This window comes from Echinops telfairi, unplaced genomic scaffold (genome assembly GCF_000313985.2).
Source record: "Echinops telfairi isolate 266 unplaced genomic scaffold, ASM31398v2 ScPeMD7_7457;HRSCAF=8495, whole genome shotgun sequence".
In the NCBI taxonomy this organism is placed as follows: Eukaryota; Metazoa; Chordata; class Mammalia; order Afrosoricida; family Tenrecidae; genus Echinops; species Echinops telfairi.
Window position 1 is genome coordinate 34,441,525 of NW_022111357.1, and position 12,092 is coordinate 34,453,616.

Consider the following 12,092-nt stretch of genomic DNA (forward strand, 5'->3'; position numbering starts at 1 on the left):
ATGCGTTCCAGTTTTCTTACTTGAGCCAGCAACCTGTCTGTCATATTACCTGCCAATCCTGGGAGTTGTCAGCAGCCTGCCACCTTATCTGCCAAACTTGCATTCATTCACCTCTTTGGCCAGCAGTCTGTCATATGACCTGTCACTCTTGGTTTGTCTGCCCCTGTAGTTACTTGAGACAGAAGCCTCCAGCCTGACATCTGAGCCACAACTTAAAATATGCCAGCCTCTACAACTGCATGAGTCACTTCCTAGAGATCAAACTTACATAAACATATGTAAATTTCACTGACTTTCCTTCTCTAGAGAACTCGGTCTGAAACAAAACCTAATCCTGGAGGTCAACATCTAATCCTGACTCGTTAACATCACAGAGGTTAGGTTTTATAACTCATAGGATAATTGCATCAGATCACGAAAATGGAGGAAACCGTATATACTCATGTATAAGCCGAGTTTTTCAGCACATTTTTAATGTTTTTGTGGTAAAATTAGGTGCCCCAGCTGATGTTCAGATACATACGGTAATTAAATAATATTGAAAACCATGGCACAGCCAAGTTGACACATACATGGGGGGGAGGAATGGGACACATATAATTCAATCCTAAACACTATCCTATGTCTATAAAGTGTGCAATTCCAGGGAAGTCCTACATCCATCTGGCCTATACTGATTTTCTGGGGGAAATGACTCAACAAAAAATTTTTGAGAAACAAAAGCAAAATGTGCATGAAATTTAGCATCAGAAAACTCTAGGTTCGAATGTTCTAATGAATGAGTGATGTGGGCCGTGCTGGTCAACCCCTCCAAGGTTCAGTTGTGGGAAACTGAGAACCGGGAAAAGAAGATACGCAGACAAATTCTCTGTGCTCATTTTTATGGAGGGAGGCCTTCCCGTTTGTGGATTGGAGATGTACCCCAGTCACGTTCTAACTAAAGTTGTTCCCCACAACATCCCCTGTATAATGCCAACTTTAAGGTGCTGCTTGCAAGCCCAGGGTTGCTACTATAAGCTTTAAGGGTATCTGCCCGAAGGCTGTTAGCCACCAAGAGCCATCAGACCACACCCCAGCCTAAGGACGCCCACCTCCTTCTGATAAGGATCACAGATTGCTCCCCTGGAGAAGAGCTCAGGGGCACCTAAGGTCAAGTCAGCTCAGGGACGGCTAAGGTTAGGTCGCCATCTTAACGCTAGAGCCCACCCTTCTTGTGACATAGGTACCTCCTGCCCCTAGCACACATGTCTTCTTCCTGTTGCATGTATACCCTCGCACTTCCCCTTCCTGTTATGTACGTGTATGATGTGGCTTGCTAGCCCAAGCTTACTTAAGCCTGTTGGGAGAATACATTCAGGCCCTCTCTGGTTGCGGTCTCCATGGAAAAAGGCAGCCCTTGCATGCCTTATCAGATGTCTAATTTACCCTTCAATTTACGCAACTGCCCCTAGGACCCACTCAGATGTGGAGGCTGGTCCCCCACACTAGGTTTCCTCATCTTGGAGAACAGTGAGAACAGTATCACCTACAAGACTGAGGGGCACTGTTGAGTCAAGTGTTGGACTGCTAACCACAAAGTTAACAGTTCAAACCCACCATCACTCCACAGGAGAAAGAGGAGGCTATCTGTTCCAGTCAAGAAGCACACCCTGGGAAACTCTGTAAGAGTGCTATGGCTTGGAATCACCTTGACGGTGCTGGGTTTTGATCTCACATGCAGAATTAAGTGTGAGAATATAAATTATACCGTGTCATTTCCACTGTTCAAAACCAACCAATGGACTTCTGGTCCTGATGAAGTAGCAAGGACCATATCTACCCACCAACTATAATATTTTTAAACAGTTGAAAATTAACCAAAGTAAACAAAACTTTTTCATACACAGCAAGCTGTACAGACCTGTGATCTCTGACAGAACAGAAACAGTTGGCGTGAGCCCTGAGATCACTCCGGCTTCTGCCGTTTCAGATGGAGGAGGGGGAGGGAATCCAAACAGAGTTTAGATGTCTCACTGAGTTGAGGTTACAGAGATGAAAGTTCAGGAAGCCTGAGGCAGCTGAAAGCTTAAAGTAGAGTTTCAGAGAGGAGAGAGCTAGGCAACAAAAGAGCTCTAGAAATCTGCAGAGGTCCCCTGAATATTAAGATGGGTGCATGCAAGGTTCCAACTGGAATGAAGATTCTTCACATCAAAGAACATGCTTGTCTCCTCAGAGCACTGGGTTGACATACATGGGCAATATAAAGATTGGATACCCAAAAATGGGGAGATAAAGTCATGAAGTGGCTGGCTTACAAACTGTCATGGGTGAGGGAATATGTTCACAGGATTAGAGGTGTAGGTATTCACATAACCGCAATTATTAGGCATAGAATATTTTTGTTTTACACACTTAAACTTAAATGAGGCTGGCACATTGTGAGTTGTATGCATTTTAGTTTTATCCTGTTAAGCAAATGACTTTTACTATTGTCTTTGTTCAAAAATTATGTATGGCTAAAGAGTTGTGTAAAAGTGTCAAGGTGACAAATGTGGTAGTTACATACTTCTGTGTAAACTTGAAGATATAAAAGTGTAGGGATGGAATCTAGTCTGTCAATCAGGTCATAGCCTGATGGTGCCTCCTTGTGGGCATGACCATCTCATAGGGAGGGTCCTGGGAACACCCCAGGTCACCACCACCCCGCCTTCACCTTCCTGTTGAGGAGTCACGCTGAGACTTGCATGAGCCCTGGAGATGCATCCACTGCCATCGGATCCAGACTTTGCACCCACCAGCCAGTACCGTTCCTGCATTCTGCATCATTGCATGTGGCTGTGCGAGTCTGAAGAGGGACTTAGGGACTCGTATCAGACTTACAGACTTGAGTTGGACTGGGCTGGGATTTTTACTGATGCATAATTACTTCTTGATATAAGCTCTCTCTTCCATAAAAAAAGGAAAAGGATTGGTGCATGCCATGAGGACAAGAAGAGTAACAAGAGGGCTGTACCAACACTCTCACAGGGCTCCTGAGTCTGAGCAAGGCAGTGGGGTGTCCTCACCGACAACCAAGAGTATTCAGTGTTATCCAAAGGGCACACTGTAGTGGGGCACAATACATTAGCCCTAGAGGAAGGACTACCCTAAATCCATCCTAACCAAGTTTACAGACAGGATTTGAAATGATCAAATTGAACCAGAAGTAACTTACCGTACATACTAGAGTATTTTACCATAACTGCATTAAAAATATACTGAAAACCTCGGCTTATACACAAATACATACGGTAACTGCCCACCAGAACAATGCCAACAGTACTTAAAGTAAGGCCACAAAATCCAAACACACAACTATGTAAAATCCATCATTTCTAGCATCCAAAAAAAATTTTTTTTGTTTTGTTTTAGTTTTTTTCAAAATAAGTTTTTAATCCAAAGATTTTTGTAGGCCAAAACCTGGAAAACCTGACCCGTGATAAGAAGAAAACGTAGATGATCTATGATTGGCAAAGACATCGAAACAAGTGCTACAACTACACTGAAGTATTTAGGGAAAAACACAAACAGAATAAGGAGAGAAATATACAGTATGAAAAGACACCGCTTCTGGAAGTTAAAAAGAACTAAAGTAAAGTTTCACAGGGTAGGAGTACAGATAGACACAGCAACTGTGAGAAGTAGGTTCTGGACCAATGTAACTGGACCAGGGTTCTCAGCCGGTTGGCAGCTGAAGCCTCTCCCCTGTGTGGCTTAACGTAATGTCATCAACTCCACGAGGGCTCTGCTGTGAGCCAGTTACTCAGGTCACAGACTGATGGTACCCCCACGGTGGTGGCCCTCCTTGATATCTGCATAGCCGGTATGGATCCCGCGCCTGTCACACAGAGCGCCATTTCTTGAGCCAACAGTCCACCCACCACCTGACCTGCCGACCCTGGAAGCTGTCAATAGCCTGCCATCTTGCCTGCTGACCTTGGGAATCATCAGAACTTAATGGCCTTGGATTCATTCATCGCTGCCAGCCACAGGCTTAATCTGCTGACATCCGCTAGCATGTGGTTTTCCTTCCATAGCTTCCTATTTGCTGGTCAACTGGCCCTGGCAGCTGCGGCGCTCAGGAAGAGTTTCCAGCTTAACATCTCTCACATTCTTGATCCAGACTGGGCTTACCCACTCCTGTAAGTGTGTGAGACATTTTGTTTGTTTGTTTTGGCTATAAATTCCTCTTTTTAGATACCTATATAAGCATCACTGGTTTTGCTTCTCTAAGGAACCTGGTCCAACACAGTTAATGTTGTTGTTGTTGTTGTTGTTAGGTGCCTCTGAATCAGTGCCAACTCACAGAGACCCTATATAACGCAGAACAAAACACGGTCTGATCCTCACTGAGGGTCCTCTCCACTGACCCTCGACTGCTGTCGTTAGGTTCTTATATGAAGTGAATTAGTCAACATAACATTTAAAAGTAAACTGCAATCATTTAAGAAACAAAAACAGATGAAACAGAAAGTTTTTTTTCATGGTAGACTTAAACCCAACTGTCTCTACATTCACCTTCAATGCAAATGAATTACTACAATTAAAAACAGAGCTTGACATTTGGGGATTAGAGGGAGAGGTGGATACGACCTAGCTACTAGAGGAGCCCTGGTGGCAATGTCTAGTAAGCACTGGATTGCTAACTGCAAGGTTGTTGGTTCAAACCCACCAGTCAGCCCCTGGGAGAAAGATGAAGCTATCTGTTCCCATATCATTTTACAGTCTCAGAAACCCTCTACAGGGTCTATAGGAGTCAGTATGCTATTGATAAGACAGTTATTTTAAACAAAAGACATACATAGGTTAAAAGTAAGGTGACCAGACATCCTGCTTTTGGCGGGACAGTCCCGATTTTTAACTATTTTTCCTGCGTCCTGCAGCATTTTTAAAAAGTCCCGATTTTTTTAAAGAATGCACGGCAAGCTAGGGTATACGGTTTCAGCCCCATGTGGCTATTTCACCAGGATATGAGTTTTATCAATGGTGTCCCGCTTTACCAATGTCAAAATCTGGTCACTTTAGTTAAGAGCCGTTATCAACCAATACAGCCTATTACTTGACCCAACAACAGCAGAATACAATCTTTTCACTTTACAAGAAAAATTCACCGAGATAAACCATAAGACAAATCTCAAATTTAGAAGATTTGAAATCAAACAGTATGTTCTCTAACCACAGCAGGATTAACCTAGAAGTCACTAGCAAGAAGGAAAAATACAAATGTTTAGATATTAAACAACAGACTTCTAAGTGACCCACGGGTCAAGGATGAAATCACAAGTGAAAGTTAAAGTATTCTTCAGTGAATGAAAATGAAAATACAAAATACATAAAATTGGAATGCAGCTAAAGTACTACTTAAAGGAAATTTTACCGCTTTAAAACACTGACTTCAGAAAGTCTAAAATCAATTATCTAAATTTCCACCTTAAGAAACTAGAAAAACAACAAACACAAACTCAATATAAATAGAAGAAATAAATGAAATAGAAAATGAGCAACAGAGGAAAATCAATTAAGATAAAAGGTTTTTGGAATAGTAACAAAATGTATAAACCTCTTGCTTCATGGATCAAGAAAACGAGAAGGCCCTAATTTCCAGTATCAGAAATCAAAATCAAATCCACCGCCATCAAATCAATTCCAACTCATAACGACCCTATAGACAGGACAGAACTGCCCTTTTTGGGTCTCTGATTGGTGGGATCCAACTTTTGACCCTGCAGTAATATGCTCACTGTGTAGCCCCTATAGGCCACCAGAACTCCTAGTATCAGAAATAAAAAGGGAGAAATCATGACAGATCCTACAGACGTTTAAATAGTAAAAGAATATCGTCAGGGGGTGGGGAGAGAGGGGAAAAGAATAAGGGGCTGATACCAAAGGCTCAAGTAGAAAGCAAATGTTTGGAGAATGATGATGGCAACAAATGTACAAATGTGCTTGACCCAATGGATGGATGGATTGTGATAAGAGTTATCTGAGCCCGCAATAAAAAAATTTTTTTAATAATATCGTCAACAACTCTAAACTAATAAGTTCAACTACTGAAAGGGCACAGAATACACACATAGTCCTTGGAAAAAAACAACACTAAAAACTCTGTCATCACATCCATTCTGACTCACAGCGACACTGTTGGGCAGATTAGAACCGCACCTGTGGGCTTCCCAGAATGTAACGCTTCACAGCTAGGAGTACAAAACGTTCCTTCTCCCTGGGAGCAGCTGGTGGTTTCAAACTGCTGACCTTGTGGTTTGCAGTCAACGTGTAACCCACTTAACCACCAGGGCTCTTTCTGTCATTTGTCCTTGCGTCAGTTTTTGTTATGTCTTTAAGGACTGGTGGTGTAGCGGGACAAGATTTTGGCTGCATTCCATAATGAAGTTTTTGGCAAATAGGACTCTGTCAATAGGGTAATCAATACTGCTCCTGGTTCACGTTGTTAGCAGTCATCCGTCAATTCGGACTCATGGTGACCCTGGATGTACACAGTAGAACTGATCCACAGGGCTTGCACGGGTGTCAAAAGTAGATTGCCAGACCTGTCTTCCTGGGAACCTCTGGGTGGGTTTGAACCCCTATTTTTCAGCTAGTGATTGAGCTCTCTTAACCGTTTCCATCCCCCAGGGAATCCTGACATCTGAACCTGGAGAAAAGTTCTTCTCAGAAAGGCACCAATCAGTGAATGCTGGGGTTCAAACCAAGATCTCTGTGGATACACAGCCAAGGCCCTTTCACTCTATAACGACTTCACTGCCCTCTCCTCCTTTCCCTGCTTCTTTGTTACCTCCATCAAACATTGACTACAGCTAGTCTGCCTCGACAGATTTACACTCTGTGTGAACAAAACACCCAAAGTTTGGAATCAAAACTGTTAACCAGATTAATCATACCTCTGCTCTTCAACCAGGGCAGAGAAGCAAGAGGGAAAATATAAAAATAGTGTGAATATTTCCCTAACAGACTACAGGGACTTTGATTAGAGATTAGCCATGCAAAAAGAGAGCAATGAGGGAAAACCAGGACCAAGATATGAAGTAGTAAATGCCATCAAAAACAGATAATACTTTATTTGCCACCATGATAAAATAAAGGAGCCCTGCTGGTGAAGCCCACCTTGGGCTGTAATAGCCACAAGGTCAGCCGTTTGAACCCACCAGAAGAGACTTTCCAGAGAGTCACAGCCTCGGAAACTCAAATGGGCAGGTCTACGCTGTCCTATAGGGTCGCGGAGTCCGAACTGACTGGATGAAGTAAGTATGCCACTGAAAGCAGAGTCACAAAGGACCGATGGGACAAAGCGGGGCATTCCTGATATTCCATTCCACTTCAAGAAAACTACTGCAGAACAAATGAGACAACTTTGCGGGCTTGGCGGTCAATACACGAAAAATCACACCCTAAAAGATGTTACAGTGGGGCTCGAGTACAGGCTGAGATCACGGGTGGGCATCCAGTCTCCAGGACAGGAATCCAGTTACCAGCTGTGTCCAGTCAACCCCCACTCACGGCGACCTCACGGGATAGAGTTGAACTGTGCACCACAAGGGTCTCAATGGCTGGGTTTTGGGGAAGCAGACTGCAAGGCCTTTCTTCCAAGGGACCTCTGGGTGCACTCGAAGCCCCAACACCACCTAGGAACTATTATTAAACAGAACAGCTAATACTCTGTGTCAGCACTGTTGTGGACACCTTTACATAAACTTGCTCGTTTAGTCCTTGAAGCAACCCCATCAGCAGGCACCACAACTGTTCCCAGCTTCACAGATGAAGAAGTTACGGCCGGGAAGTCAAGTAACCCAGAGTTACATATCACATCTGGTAAGTAGTGGGACTAGAATTTTAAGCAGGGGGGATGGGAGATTGGCTTTAGAGTCTGCGCTCTCTAGACCGCCTCTCAGGGGTGGAGAGCCTATTCACCCTTACTCTTTTGAAACCAGAGATTAATGCCATAGGCCAACTAACAAGCTCTCTTTGAGGCAGTCCACTGGCTCGCCTCCACAGGTCTGGCTCTTCTCCTGTACAAACAAACCAGTTGGGGGGTTGAATTTTCCAACTCTTTCAGTCCCCCTCTGCTTAAACTGGAGAAAGGGGAACCGGGTTGAGCAAGACTGGAAAATAAAACAAAAGATGTTCACTTTAAAGCTATACATTTGTTTGTTTGAGAGACACTGAATGAGGGTCTGGGGTTCTCTGGGGGCGGGGCAGTTCTATGCTGTCCGAGAGGGCGGCTAGGAGTTGAAATCCACTCAGAATCCACTGGACTGCAATGGGGTTTTCCGGTTTCCTTTGGTTTGGAGGAGGTGGGGAGATCTGAGTGGACGTGAACGGTGGGGAAATGTTCTGGACAAAGGTTGACACGGGCGGCACAAAAAGAAAACTGTACTGGGGGAAAAAACGTGTACTCAATGCCATTGAATTCTAAAAGTGGAAGTTGGTGTGAGTACTTCAGTTGTATGTAAATCTGCACACACACAAACGTGTGTTTGGGTTACTGTTAGGCACTGTCAGAATTTCAATGACTGGAGAATTCCGGAGGGTTCAGGTTTCCCCCCAGGCTGCTGACATATTCTGGTGCAATACCACCTCGACCAGCTTTGGAAAGGAGGGCAAAGGACAAGCAGAGCTGAAAACCAAGTAAGCGCTGGCCAAGCCCCCTTAAAGGGGTCGGATCCTTTTCCACAGCAACAGAGGACAGCTGCCAAAGGAATCCTGGGGCACTGCTGTGGCTCCAAGCAGCAAGGCTTTAGTCACAGTCCTAACACTGGCAAATTAAAGGTCAATGCAACCTGTGGGTATCCCTAACAATCTACAGAGGCCCACACTGGGATAAGGCAAAAAAGAGGGGCCCTTCTCCCCAAACACTTCCCTAACTCAGGACTTCTGATAGTGAAACAGGCAGCCTCGGTTGCGTCCCATGCTTCACAGTGCAGGTATTTTCTTCCCAGCCTGGGGCACACACTGAATCCTCAGTGCAGAAGTACCCCCACTGCTGTCCAGCCAAGTCTTACATCAACCTTATGGGACAGAGGAAAACTGCCCAGAGGTTTTCCAAGGTGGTGAATGGTTACGAAAGCGGCGGGAACCGCCATCTTGCAGCGACCTGCCAAAACGACGAACACCAGGGCAAAGAGGAGGGGCGCCTGCTACATGTTCTCCAGGCCTTCGGGAAGCGCGGCGGCGTCCCCCTGGCCACACGCATGCGTAGCTACAAGAAAGGTGACGTTGTGGACATCCAGGGCGCGGGCTCTGTTCAGAAGGGGATGCCGCACAAATGCTACCGCGGCAAAACCGGACTCGTCCACATGACCCCGCACGCCGTCGGCATTGTGGTCAACAAGCACGCTCAGGGCCAGAGCCTCGCCCAGAGAAGCAAGGTGCGCATGGAGCACAGAGGGCCCTCGAAGAGCCGGGACAGCTTCCTGAAGCGCGGGAAGGTGCCCGACCAGGAGGAGGCCGAGGTGGAAGGCACCTGGGTGCAGCTGAAGCGCCAGCCTGCCCCCCAAGAGGCCCGCGGTGTCTGAAATCAAGCTGTCCCGGGCGGAGGGTGGGGGAAAAGAGAAGGCAGATGGCCTCATCTTTCTCCCACAGCTCAGATGGTGGGTTTGAACTGCCAGCCATCTCGTCGGTCCACAGCTGAGCACTTAGCGGCCCCTGACCTCCTTCCCTCTAGGTGCGGCTCCGGTAATGAAAGGACTCATGGTGTAGACGAGGGGAAGAAACCCTCGCAGGTGGCGGCCTGCCCGGTAAGGACTGGGTACCAGAACTCTGTGGAGTCCGTTCCAACGCACAGTGCCACCCACACACGCACCCACAGCCGCACACCGCCGTGGGAAAGAGCAGAAGTGCTCCCTACAGTCTCCCAGCCTGTAAATCTTAACGGGAGCAGACAACCTCATCTTTCTCCCTCGCAGCAGCTGGGGGGTCTGCAGCTGATCTGCGGGTTAGCGAGCGGCCCGATGCTTAACGCACGGCATCACCAGGGTCCCTTGCTCTACCAGGAAACTGCGGGAAATTCTTAAAGCTGTTGCACGGGAGTGACGAAATGACGAGGGGGAAACGGTGCCACGTTGAAATCTTCTTCCGCTCATTCAAGCTAAAGCGGCCCGGCTGACCCGATACAGCCGGGGGTTCACATGCAGGCTCAATCGGGGCGTGATTTTGGGCACAGGACACCACCTTACATTCCATGTCCGCGAAACGAGGGCTACTGGTCTGTCTGGCGAAGGGGTGTGGTGGGTGGGCATCCAGGGAGGGGGCTGCTCGGCACGGCTGCACACACACACTCAGTGAGCGAAGGTCACTACACGGAGTGACCGAGGAAGGCTGCTCCTCACCCCACCCCACCTTTGGACTACACTCCCTCCGGGGGCCTTGCTAGCCACTGCTTCTCAAGCCAGATGCACGGGCGTGGACACGGGTCCTCCAGGCCCCCTCACGGGAGCAGGAGCTAGCAGAGTCTGTGGGTGAAAGGCTAGGCCAAGCCCCGGCAGCGAGGATGGGTGTTGGGCTCAGGGCTTAGCGGTGGCTGTTGCTTACAGCGCATCTCGTGCCTCTCAACTCCGCGCGGGTCCAAGTTCACGGTCGGTCCTCGAACTGCGCGGAAGGAGCACAGACCAAGAGACGCGCGGCGGGGCCACGCGGGAGGCTGAGGCTGTGGGGGCGCGGGACTCTGAAGGAGGCGGGCCCCTCCCAGGAGAGCACAGCCTGACCCCCAGAGCCCCTCGCCCCCGCGGATCAGGCAGCGGGGTTCGCAGACCAAGGCTGGGAGCTTCCCACGGGCCCCACCACCGTCCTCGAGCTCGAGCAGGGCCGGAGAAACCAGCGGGCTGACGGTGGGGGCCTGCGGACGCGGCCGAGCCCCCGAATCCGGGCTCGGGAAGGTGGTGAAAGAGGGGTCACAGGAGGAGGAGCTGGACGGGGAGGGGCGGGGTTCAGGAGAGAACAAGAGGCCGGGCCCCCCCAGCCGGAGAGGCTCGGAGTCTCCACCTGCCTCCCGGCCGTGCGCCGAGCGCCCCCTCCAGCCGGGGTGCCCACCGTCACGTCTAGGCAGCCCGGCTCCCCTCACCTGGCTCGGCGGCTCTGCCTGCTCCGAGGACGCCATCTTTCTGAGGCCTGAGTAATCGATCGCCGCTGGGCAAGGCTTCTCCCAAACGCCTTCGCTTTCCCTCTCCTGCCCAGACGAAAGCAGCCGGAACGGAGCAGATCGATGAGGCCGGGAAAGGGGGCGGGGAATCTGCAAGGCCGGCTCACCTCGCGCACGTGCCCTAGGTGTCTGCGCTAGAGGAAGATCCGAGGTCTAAGCTCTGTGTATTGTTTTACGGATATTATTCTTTTTGATTCAGTATCTGCCCATCCCACAGTCCCTTGGACACATGTGACTCACTAAGTATTTAATGAACGAATGGAACGAAACAGTTTATTAAATTTGAATACCATCTTTTTGAGCATCTGCGATTTCCCAGGAACTTTGTTAGATGCCAGAAATAAATACAAGACCCAACCACTGCTTCCTAACTCAGGTACCGCCCAGAAAATTTCAGCATCGAGGTGCCAAAACTTTGATCACAGGTGTCCTTTGACTACTTCATGGTGGAACGCAGAGGAAGGATCCCGTAAGGGGCCTGGAGTGAGGTTCCAAAACTAACCGTCACTATTTCACAGCGCTGTTAGATTTTAAACCCAAGGTGTGATGATTTGAAGGCGATGCCTACATTAGAAATATAGGCGTTGTCGGGATCAGTTATGGAGGAGGATGGCGGAGGACTAAGGCAGTGTTTTCTGTTCTGTTGCATACATTGGGTCCACGATGGCTCCAAACAGCAGCAACAGAATAAGGATACTTCGACAAGCCGCGAAATGCAGATGATACACCTTGCTTGCCAAACAATGAACACAATAAGAAGCACTTGATGATGGTCAAAGACTACAACCTTCAGAATGGATGAACAAGAAGAACACAAATTTTCCATCAATAAACAAGTGGGTGACGCAATGAAGTGCTTGACTACAGCCCAAAGGTTGGCATGCCGACCCCCCTCCCAGAATTCCGTTGGAAGACAGCCTGG

The 12,092-nt window shown here is 48.1% G+C and overlaps 1 protein-coding gene and 1 pseudogene across 1 annotated transcript in view; one reads left to right on the plus strand and one right to left on the minus strand.

Moving 5' to 3' along the window:
- Positions 1 to 11,157, minus strand: part of PEX14 (peroxisomal biogenesis factor 14) — a 159,130-nt gene extending 147,973 nt beyond the window's left edge. The window contains exon 1 of the mRNA XM_004705182.3: positions 11,093 to 11,157. Coding sequence (XP_004705239.1) covers positions 11,093 to 11,128 — 36 coding nt within the window. The 5' untranslated portion in view covers positions 11,129 to 11,157. The remainder of the gene's footprint in view (positions 1 to 11,092) is intronic.
- Positions 9,088 to 9,548, plus strand: LOC105978849 (annotated as a pseudogene).
- Positions 11,158 to 12,092: the final 935 nt, after the last annotated feature.